Here is a 15,881-nt window from a genome sequence, read left to right on the forward strand (position 1 = left end):
TTAAGTCCATCGGGCCATCGGTCCCTATCCTGACCAAGATTAATCCAGTCCCTATCATCAGATCCCACCTCCCTCAAATACATTTTAATATTATCTTCCCATCTACGTCTTGGCCTTCCCAAAGGTTTTTTTCCCCTCCCGCCTTCCAACTAACACTCTGTATGCATTTCTGGATTCGCTAATACGTGCTACATACTCTGCCCATCTCAAACGTCTGGATTTAATGTTCCTAATTATGTCAGGTGAAGAATACAATGCGTGCAGTTCTGTGTTGTAGGCCTATAACTTTCTCCATTGTCCTGTAACTTCATCCCTCTTAGCCACAAATATTTTCCTTAGCACCTTATTCTCAAACACCCTTAACCTATGTTTCTCTCCCAAAGTGAGAGTCCAAGTTTCACAACCATATAGAACAACCGGTAATACACTCAGGGACAAAAACAACCGGACACTTCTATATTTGCGTGTATTTTGTTGCCAATTATTTCAAAATGAAACAAAACCCATTTAAACAAAATAATGTTTCATTTAGCATCTTATACGACAACATTTGAAAAAAAAAAAGAATCTCTGATGAGGAAATTTACAAAAAATTACAAAGGGCCTATAACTATGCATCGTTTGGTAACTGTTTTTTTTCATTTTATGGTGCCTTAAACATTAAAAACTCTTTTTAGTAACGGGTATTACCCCCTCTGGCTTGAATAACTGCATCCATACGTCTTGGCATGCTCTCAATTTGGTTAGCAATGTCTTCTTGAGGAATAAGTTCCCATTCTTCGCCAAGTGCTCGCCTCAACTCTTGTAACGATTCTGGTCTCGGTCGTCTATTCTTAACACACCGTCCCAGCATGTCCCACACGTGTTCAATTGGGTTCATGTCTGGACTCCTTGCTGGCCATGGAAGAACATGGATTCCCACTTCTTGGAGATAATCTTCGACCGCATGGGCAATATGTGGCCGTGCATTATCATGCATTAAAACAAAATTATCGCCTACAAATTGGCCAAATGGCACAACATGATCAGCCAAACATTCATTTATATACCTGTCAGCTGTTAGTCTTCCATTTTCAACAAAAACCAACTCTGTACGAGCATCCGTACACACTCCTGCCCAAACCATCCATACGGCACATTTTCGGAAATGCAATACTGTGAAAATCGTTCTCCCCTCCTTCTCCAAACTCTTTCACGTCCATCAGGTGAGCACAGATTGAAACGGGACTCATCGGTGAACAGAACACAGCTCCACTGTCCATTTCTCCAATCCCTGTGATCATTTGAAAAACGCAGTCGTTCAACTCGATGCATCCTGAGAAGTCTGGGACCAGTTGCAGGTTTACTTGATATCAGTCCACTTGCTTTCAACCTACTTCTGTTTTCGCCGAAATTGGGCGTCCATGCATGTTAACAAATTGCTGGGCTACACTAGTAGTTGGCAGGTTGCGCTCCCTAAGAACTCTCAACACCATATACCTGTCTTCATTTGGATTTGTAGCTCTTGGACGACCCGAACCTGGTCTTCTGGTATGTTCTGGGGTCTCTCTATAACGTTTTATGGCATCATGGGTTGTGCTTCTAGCCATATTCATAACATTTGCAATGTAACGTACACTGCGTCCATCATCGTAAAGGGCTACAGCTCGAGCCACATCTTCAGGTCGCATCTTCTTTTAAGACAAATGTTACAACCCCACTTAAACTCAGAAAATGTAAAAATAAAAAAAATAACGAATGATAACGATAATGAAGCAGAAAATGGTTGAGACAAAATTGTTATAGCTGAGACTCCGAAAGCAAAATTGGAATATTTGGTTGTAATGGCTTGTTTATAAAACAAAAAACAATCAACAATGTATACACGTATCCATAACAACAGATGGCTACCATAATATTGTATGAGAAGATAATGTTTTGCAAAATACCAGCAAATATTAAAGTGTCCGGTTTTTTTTGTCCCTGAGTGTATAACTGTTTTATAAATTCTAACTTTCAGATTTTTTGAGAACAGACTAGATGATAAAAGCTTCTCAACCGAATAATAACACGCATTTCCCATATTTATTCCGCGTTTAATTTACTCCAGAGTGTCATTTATATTTGTTACTGTTGCTCCAAGATATTTGCACTTTTTTACCTCTTCGAAGTATAAATCTCTCATTTTTAATATCAAATAGACATGAATGAATGAATGCTAGCAATGATGTACCATGTTGGGCACAGGCCTTCTGTGATGGAGTTAGAACCCCCCAACAGGGATGGCTTAATTGTACTCACTTGGTGAACCAATCCAGGCGAGCTTGTTGTGTATGCTACTTTCGTGACATGGTTACTAACCCTGTTAAACTTTAATTAGTCTCTGCACTTCGTTCTTTGTTCAGTTTATGCACTGTCCACATAATACTAACACCAGCACTTTGACAAACTGATTGCCATTTACACTATTTAACTGGCACTTTCTCAACACTGACTTTACTAGTTACAAAATTTATCTCACACTTTCACTAATACTGACTTTACTATTTACAATATCTTAACAGTGATTATTAGATGATGAAAAAATATCTTGTTCAGAAGTTAATATTTTGTGATAGAAATGATAATTAAAAAACTAAAACATACTGATTTATGATTTTAATTTGAAATTGTAGAATTTATCCTTAAAAGTGTACAGTAAAAGTTCCTAAGAAAATTAAACCTAAATGATTGCAAACCACAAGAAAAATATTAGAATTCAGCTCCTGAAAACATACAATATATTTTTTATAAATGGAGCATATTGAAAAGAATAACTGCCTACTATATGTATTAAATGATTCTTAAATTGCTTCACATTATAACAAAGTTTCATTTAATTATTTATAGTAGTATTAAAAATAAAAAGGTCTAAATGTACATGTATTTTCTAAGTTACAAACACGCCAAGCAATCCCGAAACTACCCAGTGACTGGGGTGACTAGGTGACCGGATATGTCCTCCTTTTTAGGCCTATGTCTGGTGTCAGGGCGGTTTTTTTTTTAAATCAAGAACTGTCCTCCTTTCCGTAACCTGTATGCTTTATATTTTGAAATTATCTGATTTGACGTCTCTTTCAAGTAATTTGCCTGTAGGTGGCACCAGCATCGACGGAATATACTGTTTGTTAACGATCATAACTCTCTTTGCTCCTACTTGTTATGATCGTTGCTGACAAGTAGCTAGTAAATCGAGAGATCGAGGTGCGAATATAAATCTAAATAGATATTTTCTGTTATCTTTAATAGTTATAGTTCCATTGATTTTCGTATGTAGCTAACTGTAAAATCATTATTATTAAGTTTTTTTCGTAATTATTTTGTAATAAAATAGATATTAACAAACTTTTAGGCATGATATAAGCCTAAATCTGTACTGCAAATATTTTGTAATAAAATGGATATTGACGTAATTTAAAGTATAATATAGGCCAAGCCTAAATCTAAGTACATATTTTCTGTCCTCTTTTTTTTTAATGTCCTTCTTTTTTGAAGCTTTGTGTCCTCTTTTTTTTACCGATATGACTCTGGCCACACTATCACCCTACCATCCTACAATACAGTAGTATTCATACTTACTTACTTACTGGCTTTTAAGGAACCCGAAGGTTCATTGCCACCCTCACATAAGCCCGCCATTGATCCCTGTCCTGAGCAAGATTAATCCAGTTTCTATCATCATATCCCATCTCCCTCAAATCCATTTTAATATTATCTTCCCATCTACGTCTCGGCCTCCCCAAAGGTCTTTTTCCCTCCGGCCTTCCAACTAACACTCTATATGCATTTCTGGATTCGCACATACGTGCTACATGCCCTGCCCATCTCAAACGTCTGGATTTAATGTTCCTAATTATGTCAGGTGAAGAATACAATGCGTGCAGTTTTGTGATGTGTAACGTCATCCCTCTTAGCCCCAAATATTTTCCATTTAGCACCTTATTCTCAAACACCCTTAACCTATGTTCCTCTCTCAAAATGAGAGTCCAAGTTTCACAACAATATAGAACAACCGGTAATATAACTGTTTTTATAAATTCTAACTTTAAGATTTTTTGACAACAGACTGGATGACAAAAGCTTCTCAACCGAATAATAAAACGCATTTCCCATATTTATTGTGTGTTTAATTTCCTCCTGAGTATCATTTATATTTGTTACTGTTGCTCCCAGGTATTGGAATTTTTCCACCTCTTCAAAGGATAAATTTACAATAGTATACATGGCATTTAAAATGTTAAGATATGTCATTTCTTATGGGAAGCTCTAGAACAAATAGCATATTAGCTTACTTACATAATTACGATTCCCAGAATTTTTAATGTAAAATATGACCTGTAATAATTATATAAACTGTGTTAAGTTGTTACCTTTCTATTTCTACATCATCATAATTAGATTTTTCCGTGTTGTATAGACAGCAATGGATTTTTATTTCAAGTTAATTTATACCTACTACAGCCTGCCGACATTTTTACCAGCAATTATGAACGAAAGCGAGGGAAAATAAATAGATTCACGAGGCTAATGAATTCATCACAAGATCGCTAATACACAACAGAAAAATCGAATTTATAGTGAGTTGATGCAATTAGGGGCGTCTGCATATAAGTTAATTGGTTCGTCTTTCACTCGCACCTTGTATTAATCTGATTAGTTCTACCACTGGCCGCACCGACGCTGCAGTGTTACACCTCCCCTCTTTGCTCGAGCAAATCTAGATTCAACGCAACGGAATAAAAACCTGTTAAATGTGTTGTAATCATCTAAGTGCGAAGAGCACTAGAACTCAAGCCTACATTTCCAATATTCCACGTGGGGACGAAGCGAACACCGGAGAGAGGATGCTGAGACATCTCTTTCAGAATTCAAGATATTACCACAGTTTAGTACTGTATATACAGTTGCGAAGCTCAAGACTTACTAAATATGCAAACATAGACAGTTGAAATATGCATCCATAGATAGTTGCTAGCCACCAGGATCGCTACTATCGCCTCATCACAGACTCTTTCCCTAGCAGACGATAAAATCTATTGTACTTTTGATATCGTGTTCTTTTGAAAAATTAACACCTTCCTTCCACTATTGAAATACGAAATACATAAGGTTTATTTTCATAAAGTATATATTATATTTTATAAACTCACCTTCCTGGATCTTTCGGAAGAAGGATAACTCTGACCTCTTTTTTTTCTTAGAATTTATAGTGCAACAAACGTCTCCTTGCCCCATATTATTACTCAAATTATTGTATTTCAGCCATTTACAGTTATTACAACCGATAACGAACATTTCACAGTTTACACAACTTTTCACAACAATGCGAAATACGGCACAGTCAATGCCTTTTCGATCTAGACCAGGCCGTAATGTATGTTCGGGTTTTCTATTTCAGTGTATGGAGCTCAGTGAATTATTATATTATAACTTTATTGCGTATCATAGCTAAGTTTTATTTAGTGTAATGTGTCCATAAGTTCCTTTTACTTCTTGTTGCATAATATGTTGCAGAAATAATTACAAAACTGTGTTATTTTAATGTGAAGAGAATTTTACATGTTAACATAATCTTTTCGCATCAACATTTTAAGTTTAGAATGGAAGCTATTTTGAGGTTTAATAAAAAATAATTTATATTGTGATTTTAATATAGCACATCTACCTTCCTTGATAGACAGAAAATTTATCATACCACGCTTATGAAATTAGTGTACGTACGATTGTTACTTAGTCTCTTAGGTAGTAGATAGATACAATAATTCAATACTCAATTGTAGTATTAAAATACAGACAAATTGAATGTGCGGATTATCATACATGACATTATGCTTAATTATAATGTATAATTGCGAATTTAGGAATATAAGATATAGTAAACATAACCTATAATATTTCCATATGAATGGCAGGGCATTGGAGACCACTAAAATTAGACAGAAAGGGGCAACTGGGACAGTAAACATAACCTATAATTTAAACATATCTAAATATTCGTGCGGTGCAACTGAAAATTATTGAATCGTGCATAAATGAATGTACAATAATTTCGCAATATTTAATCGAAATAAAGGCACGTAGGTCTATTACACATACGAACAACGTAATTTTCACACCAAAAATAATATTACACCTTAACTCGCAAGGAATTATGTCTGAAGTGTCTCCTAATCATTGTTTTAAATTTTATTAATGCAATTACACTACATTTGAGAGAAATATATGTTACTTTTTATGCATTCCAATTAATTTATATATTTGAAACGCCGCCCTTCGTGATCGGGTTAAGCGAGTTACATGGTCTGCCTTACGGCCTGTATTAGATCACGATGGCCGTGACACAGTCTATTGTTCCTAGTACACACAGCGCTCCAAGCGGCTAGCAACTATCGCGAGAAATGCAAAAAATCACCCCAAGCTTCGCGACTGTATATACTAGACTGTGATATTTCCTTATTAACAGCTTAGGCCTACGGTGTACGACAATGTACGTACAGGTTGTCTGACTCACCGCACATAAATTGTTTTAGGCATCACGCACAACACGACTAGGGATGGACATAATACTTGAATCGTTTATTGTAAAAACACCACAACCGACATTTTTTACAAACTACGTTTTTTTATGGATTTTGATTGCCAGCATGAATGCACATCTTTTGATACAAAAATCTTCTATTTAGCATGACTGTAACATGTAAAAAATTGGACAAGAAATATGCATTTATTGTAAAAAAAACTCACAACTAGCATTACATAGAGTTAATATTTGAGGAGAAAAATTCGCTCCGGCACCGGGGATCGAACCCGGTTCCTTGGTTCTAAGTACCAAGCGCTCTGACCACTGAGCTACGCCGAATTCAATCCACAGCATCGGATCGAACCTTCCTCCTTCAGTTTTTCCCTTTGTGGCCTGACTCCAAGTTAGGCATATATGTTATAATGGTTATTCCCACATATCAAGTTTCATGTCACTGGACCACATAATTCAAAAGTTATTTAGGTGGTGCGGAACTTTTAACTAACCCTCTATATTATGAAACACAACTAATGGTGAATAAACCTCATATTTAGCAACTAATATCACTTGTTAAATACATTTTGACAATAAAAATAAAAGTAATGAAACTAAAAACTTTTATTGGTTTGCCAAAAGTTTTGTTTTTGTCAAGTGTGGGGTTTTAGAAATAAACGATTCACTTTTATTTTAAGCAGGATGTGACGTGCTGACTGAAGACTTGAAGGCTACTGCAGTCACCATGTTATTCCAGACTCAAACTGATTACTCTCTCTACAATTCAGGCCTTGGCGGGAAAAGTGAATTCTCCCTCTCACCCCCGCTAATGGAACGACAGAAATATGAAACGTAATTGGATGCATTTGACCTTGTTAGGCGTGACGTTATTTCCCATTAACTGTTACTTAATAACGCGAAATATGGTTCGCGAAACTTCACTAACCATTTTTTTATAATAAACTTGTGGTTATGTCACTCTAATTTACTTCAAAAGCGCGATACATCAATTGAAACAGTTCTTTGCGTTTTATTGTTTATAATTGAAATACGCCAGCATAATTTTATTATTCCTGAAACTAATTAGCTATTAGTTTACAGACCAGTGATTAAATGATGTATTCGAGCTTTTTTGAGCACTGTTTTAACTTTAAATGCTGAAAATATCATGCCCGTGAACTTTTTCACGTTTCCTTTTAAACACAAAATTGTCATTGATCTACGTTGCAATTTTGGTTTATTTCTGAATAAATATTATTAGTTACGTTAACCGTTGGTGCCACAAAATCAAAATATAGCAAGAAGATAATAAAAAGTTTGTGTAAAATTTGGTTTAAAAAAAACTAACGAAATTCACTTTATTAATAAATTTGAACCCTGGTAAGGGAAGTACAGGGACATCATTTTATTTTTACAAAAATTTCTAATATTAACCTCGCTATACCTTTGGATCAATGATTAAGAACCGGAAACACAGTTTGCTACTTCCTTCCACGACTGGAGTTCGATGATACTGGCGTAATATACAAACAAATCACTTTACTAAGTATAGGAGGGAAGAAAAGTAGTTCATCTATTTACGTAAACTAGGAAATATCGCGATTTTGAGTTTGATAATTTTCATTAGGTTTTTTTTTTTTTTTTTTTTTTTTTTTCATCAAAATACAGTACAGTATTAACAATGAGTGTTTTTACTCACGAAATGAGCTTTCCATGCGGACGTATTCATTATGCAGTGTATATTATACTGTCTACAGCACATTAGCGTACAATATAGAGAATGAAGTTATATTGAAAAATAATCATAATATGGATATTTAAATACATTTTTTAAAATGGTGGCCGTTTATTTCGATACAGGCTTCAGTTCTAATGTGCATATTATCGCACTATAGACTATTGTACGTAATTCCAATTACCAGGTTCGTACTTCGTATCAGTAACTCATGTTGAAATAATTCTGGACCTACTCTATGAAAGAGACCTTACGTACTGTAAATTCAATCTTCACTTCTCCCGATCCGAAAAGATAAAATTACTCAGACATGCTATCTACTGTCCGTCCAAGTGGTCACGTCGCAGGGTCGTAGAATGGGGGGAAATCACATGACTCAACGGGGCCCTTTTATTTAAGTTATTTTAAACAATTGTATGGGTAATTTTACGTAGACGTCCAATTCCTAACAGAAATTAATATTCCCAGAAAAGAGCTAAGACAGCCCAGCCACTAGCATTTACAGAGAGGCGAATAGAAGCAGGTGGGGGAAACCGGAATGCGACGTAGGAAAATGGAAAATGATGCAATATTGAAAGCTCTTTCGTCACTGGAAAACGCGAACGTATTTTAGGAACGTACTGTTTACTATGACCGTAAGGCTACTATGACTATATATGCGGTCTTGGATCTGTGTGAAGGACGGTTGAACTTCATTAGTAGAAGGGGTGGGAGTGAAGTACATTAAAGAACTCAGGTACAATAAAAATTGAAGTACAAATAAAATGATGTCCATGTACAAATGTTTTAATAGTATCAAAACATCATAAATAACCATTAAGAAAATACAAAAAAGGAAAGTATTAAATTTTGAGAAAAATTTAGATTTCGCGAGAACCTCTATTATCGTTATGTCCATTGAAGACTATCTACAGAAGCACAATGTAATAGAATAAACTTACGAATGGCTGAGTTTTATGTAGGCCATTTTCCTTACACTAGTACAGTCAGACTTATCACAACGCCGGGCACGCCGACATATCGTGCAGACAGATGTAACATAAAATATACACATATAATTTAGACTACAGAACCAACAGCAATTGCTACACTTTCAATACAACACAGAGATGTTAATACCAGAACCGACAAAACACATTTAAACTTTGGTACAACTCACATTAAAATCCGTTGCGTAATATTATGTAAAATTTAAACATATATGCATGTAATATACGTATAAGTACAACAATTATACAAATACAGTGATATTTGTCAAAAGTATAAAAATGATACAATAAAAGGGTAGTTAGGTGGTTCTTTCACTACAGCAGGGGATCAAGGATGACAGCAGAAGCATGGATTTGAAGATTCGAAAATTGATTAGTAAAATCACTGCCTGTTGGATTGGATCCTAAAGCTGCGTAAATTGCCTGCTCAATCAAAGTTATGTTGCCGCTAGGTGGCAGGCAGTGCCCACCGCTATTAGACATAGGTAGACACTACCTGCCACCTAGCGGCTACTCGCACATAAGCGTCGATTGATCAGACATAGGACGAATCCAGCAGGCAGTGAGTAAAATTAATGGGAGAATCAGAATTAACTTCTTTCTTATTGTCGACTTAAGACATTGATTTAAAATGCGCTAATAACATTATGAAGTCCATTTGTTAGTAATGATTAAATATAGGTATTTGAACAGACATGTTTTTTCATGAAATGCATGTTCGTAGTTTTATTTGCTACGAAAGGAACGAGTGTCGTCAAGTTGACAATAAATCTCTCATACATTTTACTTCTTTCGCAGCAACTTTTTTCTGGAACAACTGGGTGAGGAATTTATCTCGCGACCGAAAAGGGCAACTTCATCCTTCGGCTGGCGAGCTTCCACATTCTAGTTAAAGACAAAGGGCAGTATCGGTGATTTAAGAAACCGCAAACTATTATAGGAGAACCTCATTAATTCGGACTAAGTGGTTGAAGATTCAGCCTGAATTGAGGCGGTAGCCAGAAAAAGGGCCCATAAGTAAAAGTCATGTTTCGGGAAAACAAAGCGTGAAAGATTTATTTTTATGTAATTGCAATTTGAATGCACTTTTATTAGAATAATTTGTATACTGTTACAATAATATTTGTGTACAAGTTTTTTTTAAATAATGCATTTCGACTTTAATAGTGTTATAAATATAGATATTTTTTGAAACATTTTATAGGTCCTTTTTCCAGAGAACAAGCTTATTTCATCAAAATACTTTCAATCTGATTATATTTTATCAGATATTAAACATCAGCATTGAACAGCGGTTTACAAGTTCATAATCATATTAATAAAATTATATTTATTACATATATCTCATAGTTACGTCATAAACTGTACCGAATACGTGAAAATAAAGAATATCTGTTGGATACAGATTACAGGTTATTTAGTATTAATATAGAATGGATTCACACTCACTTCATAGTTTATCTTCAGAGTACAATTCACACTTTAGTGCACATCCTGGATGGACTCACACTCACTTTGAGGATCATCTTCACTGATGTTTACAGAATTCCACAACTACGCAAGGGCGCATGGGTTCATTCAATTAGCTACTCTGTTCTCTGTTTATAAGATATTGAAACGAAACTACGTAAGCGAGTAGATTTTAAAACGGAGAATCGATTAAACATTCTCCCGAAAATGGGCCTACAGACCTATGGGCTCATTTTCCAGCTACCGCCTCAATTAGTGAAAGTCCGAATTATAGAGAATTTATTGGAACATGATTATTTCGAAAAATTAAAAAAAAAAAAAAAAAAAAGGATAAGGCCAGCGCACACCGGACGCTATAATATGTACCTATACTATAATAGTACATTATGCAACGAGCCTATAATGATAGTAATTAAGACGCAAATATGGATGTTTATGAAACGAGCGCAAGCGAGTTTCATAATATTCATACGAGCGTCTTAATTACCATTATAGGCAAGTTTCATACGACTTTTTATGCTCGACCATATTTCTAATTTGAAATTATTCAGATGTAGCCTATACATTTTATTTGTATCTGACAAGATCGGAAGTGACCTTGTTCTAGGTCGTGAATTGTGAGATGTGCGCAGACGCGAAAGTATTGATTTTTTCCAAGGAACAATAATGTCATTGACCTTGATGTAATCCCGTTAAACTTGATATAACCTTGATTATTGAATTCGACATTGGAAAACGAGATGACAAATTGAATTTATTTGAATATTATTTACAATTAACGCTAATTATTATAGTAAGAGAACATAACCTTCTGCGACAGTATTGGATTTCCAGCCTCCGTGACTTTTCGCTAATTCTCTTTCAATTGCATATCCGAGAATAATCGATACTTACGGTTTTATAACGGTACAAAGCTGACTTGTCATTGGCTGAACACCTGTAAGCTGAGTTGTCATTGGCTGAACACCTGTACTTTAATGAGTAGGTGTACTTTAATGACATGCATTAAAGGACTGCTACCAGGTGTATAATTACTACATTTCGGCATGGTCGAGCATAAAGGTATATAACATTAGTGCAGCATGTGATTATATATTGACCTGTACACCAAAAGAAAGCTATAGCCCGCTATAAGTTGTAAAATTCTGCTATTGGCGCGCATTTGACTCCTGGCTATATGGGTATTTACAAAACAGAGCGAAAGTTGGCGCATGCGCAGAACTCGAATGCGCCTACGAAGTCCGGAACAGAAGTCTAGGAAATATTGTAGCGTCATCTTTGCATTGCTTTCAAGGTGGAAAATTTAATAGAGGAGGTGAAACGGCATCCTTGTCTGTGGCAAATGAGTACACAGTTCATATTTATCTAAATATTATAAACTTTCATCTCTGTGGCGCGTATTGTTTCACGTTGCGGAATGTGACGTCGTTGTAAACAAACGTCAGTATCAATAAACACGCCACTTTAATTGCTTTCCTAAGAAGAAAACGCGATGGATATAGAGGAAAGAAATCTAAAATTGATTATAATTAATATGTGACTTTTTCAGTAAATTGATAGTTATTACAGCACTGAGTGCGGTAATGAGTTGATTTATGGATGGTGTTGAACAGTAGACAACATGTACCTCTTTCTTTAAATCACAGTCTGAAAATTCGAGATTTGCGTTCAAGATCATAATTATGTAGACCTACTTCCTATGCAGTAATTTACTTGAACCGAAGAACTTCAAACATATTCCTTTTTAAATTACTGTTTTGTGTTTCACATCTTTCTAAAAGCTAGCTACAGTATGTACTTCCTGTGCATTAATTGACTTTGACTGAAGAATTCCAAACTCATTCTTTTTTAATTAATGTTTTATGTTCCAAATATTTGTAAGTTTTATAATTTCCTTTCTTACTCTGGCCGAGAAACTAACTTTTAACTCTATTTAATAATATTTTACATTAATAGCTTTCGGGTCTGTCGAATCACCGATACTTCGCTCTTTGTGAATAATTACGTAGGGAAACGCGCCCGCCGCTGGTCAGATTTGCCTCTTTGCGGTAGAGAGAGAATTTGCTCACTCATTTTAACCAGACCTTTAAGGCGGAAAAACCATACAAATAACATGAAACAATTTACATACATAGTACAAAAGTACTGTAATGATAACAAACGTTCATTTTCAAGGCCAGATTATTATAATGATTATGATTATGATTATTATTATTATTGTTATTATTATTATTATTATTATTATTATTATAATAAATTTCACCATCCTTTGAACGAGTTCTGATATTTATATAAAGCAAACTTTTTAATTTTTGAAAATGCAGCGAATTAAAATCCGGTCGATAATGACAAATCGATAAATTCGTGTAAGGAATATGTTTTCCAAAATGCTCGGTGAATCAATATTGACATGGGATATGCAATAAGATTACCAAATCCATAGCTTCTGCAATCGTCGCTTTCTATATGGAAAATCATTTGAACGTCTTCCATATCATAACCTTCAAATTAACCATGATGTAAGGAACGAGAAACTGGCATTTTAATGAATTTAGTATCAAAATGTACGGTTGACTCAAACACAACAAGGTCGAATGCATAAGCAGTAAGCAAATTTTCCTTAAAAATTATTTTTAAAACGGTGTTATCGTAAGGTTTCATGACCATATTATTTGCAGCTTGTTTGCTAGTCGTAAGGACAGACGAATACCGTATCGAAACCACTATGAATAAAAGTTTCCCGATACAGAATGAATTTGGAAGAGTAATATCTTACTAAACCTTGCATGAATAAACGTTTCTGACCACAAAATGAATTTGGAAGGGTAATATCGTACCGAAAACATTATGAATAAAAGTTTCCCGATACAGAATGAATTTGGAAGGGTAATATCGTACCGAAACCACTATGAATAAACGTTGCCCAATACAGAATGAATTTGGAAGAGTAGTATATTACTCAAACCTGTATGAATAAAGGTTTCCTGATCACAGAATGAATTTGAAAGGGTACTACATTTACAGAAGGTACTATGAATAAAAGTTTCTTGACAACGAAATGAATCTGGAAGTGTAGCATCGCACCAAATCATCGATGACTACATTCATTAAGATCATAATATGATCAATTAATTTATAAATTAGATCTGGTAGTACAACTAGACTTTTGGGAGATGCACTCGCATCAAAATACTATATTAATACTATGTTACCTCAACATAGGGATTTTGACGTGGTATCACACTGAAACCGTTACAGTTTAAAAAGACTTCACCATTAATTTACAATCACAACAATGATGTTTTTCTGACTACAGCATGGGCTTTGAAGAGTGGTATCGCACCGAATCCACGGCATGAATGGAAGACGTCCAAGTGGAGCGGGAGGTGTTCGCAAGCTTGCGGGCGGGCACCTACCTGCGGAGTTCTTGCGGGCCATGTCCTCGGCGCTCGACGTCTTGCGCTGCTCGATGCGCAGGTTGGGGATGTTGAAGGGCGGCACGTGCATGTTGTCGGAGCTGTACTGGTGGCGCAGCGGCCGGTGGCGCTCCGGGCTCGGCAGCGACAGGTTGTCCAGCTTCAGCTTGTTCCTCTGGTTCCTATCCAAAGAAGAGAAGTTGATGCTGCATTACGTTTATTCCATAGCTACTCATCATCACAGACATCGTGATTAGGACCCTGCCAACTGTTTAATCTCCTTATTCAAAGCTGTTGCTGCCAACGTTTTCGTTGTTCCCCAATATCGTCAACCGCCAAAAAGAAAATTTTACAAGGGAAGCAAAATACTGAGTTTAAATTAACTCTGAAACTTTAGGACAAAATCCAAAGTACAGATGGCATTTGTACTTGTAATTTGGATTTGGTCCTAAAGTTTCAGAGTTAATTTAAACTCAGTTTTTTGCTTCCCTTGTAAAATTTTCTTTTTGGCGGTTAGCAGGTTTACACTCTAAGCCAAAGATATTTCTCTTCCTTTCGGAATATGTAGTTTATTACTTTCGTGTGTTAAATACTAGGTACGGTACAATAACTCTTCTCGGGTTCTCAGTCAGATGAGTTGGAGATTTGCTTCCAAGCTTTCGACTGCTATCTCTGCCATCTTCTTCAATCCCTGAAGAAGATGGCAGAGCTAGCCGTCGAAAGCTTGGAAGCAAATCTCCAACTCACCTGGCTGAGAACCCGAGAAGAATTATTCTACATCGAACGCCGGGAAAGCGTCAAGTTATTACCTTGTTGACTAGTTTCAGCCTGTTGTGCGCTATGTTCAGTTCTTGAGTTCTATATAGACATTGATTTAAGTTATGTTCAACAATTACAGTCATTATGTGTAGATCACGGTCAATTTAATTTGAGTTATTGTATTTGATTAATCTTATGATACACATATTATTATATGAATATGCATAAGTAGAAAGGACGAATAAATGAAGCATATGTGGATAAATAAATAGCAATAATATTATATAGGTATTAATTGAATAATTAATTAATTAAATTTCTTCCTGTAACCACTACAGTTTGCCATCGACAAAGAGTACCATGATACAATAGAGTAAATGCCTTGAGGCTTAGTGATAATTTGTTGTTAGAGTGAAAAATAACAATTTGAATTATATTGAAACACATGATATTAAACGAAGTAACGTCAAGGAGATGCGAATTAGTCATGGTCCATATGTATGATGCCTGAAAATAGCTATTGAGCCTTTGAGTGCTGCAATTGTTAGATCTCTTAAAATATTTTTATGCAGGCCAAAAGATTTACAGAATTCGACTAGGAACCGGGGTATGATCCCACGGGCTCCTATCATTAATCCTGTAATGGCGATGGATTCCAGATGGTATTTGTCCTTATAAAAACTGATGGAAGGTTCATATATATTCCTTTTTTCCTCTGTACTTCTTCTGTCTGGTGTTCGTGCAATTCGAATCTCACAGTAGGGTCTATGATGTAACCTCCAAGAGAGGGAGGTTTAAATGCAATTATGTCAATTCTTCGATTACTGCCCTCACTGGATATGCCGTGTACTTCTTCATATACTGAATAAGTAGATAAATGTGCGTGTTCATACAGTTTATTAGAATACTAAATAAAAGAAGAGGCAAAGGCATGCGATATTATTATTATTATTATTATTATTATTATTATTATTATTATT

At 35.5% G+C, this 15,881-nt stretch overlaps 1 protein-coding gene across 1 annotated transcript in view; it reads right to left on the reverse strand.

Moving 5' to 3' along the window:
• Positions 1 to 15,881, reverse strand: part of bma (SCY1-like protein bma) — a 1,113,807-nt gene that overhangs the window by 63,980 nt on the left and 1,033,946 nt on the right. The window contains exon 13 of the mRNA XM_069846551.1: positions 14,143 to 14,324. Coding sequence (XP_069702652.1) covers positions 14,143 to 14,324 — 182 coding nt within the window. The remainder of the gene's footprint in view (positions 1 to 14,142; positions 14,325 to 15,881) is intronic.

This window comes from Periplaneta americana, chromosome 14 (genome assembly GCF_040183065.1).
Source record: "Periplaneta americana isolate PAMFEO1 chromosome 14, P.americana_PAMFEO1_priV1, whole genome shotgun sequence".
NCBI lineage: Eukaryota > Metazoa > Arthropoda > Insecta > Blattodea > Blattidae > Periplaneta > Periplaneta americana.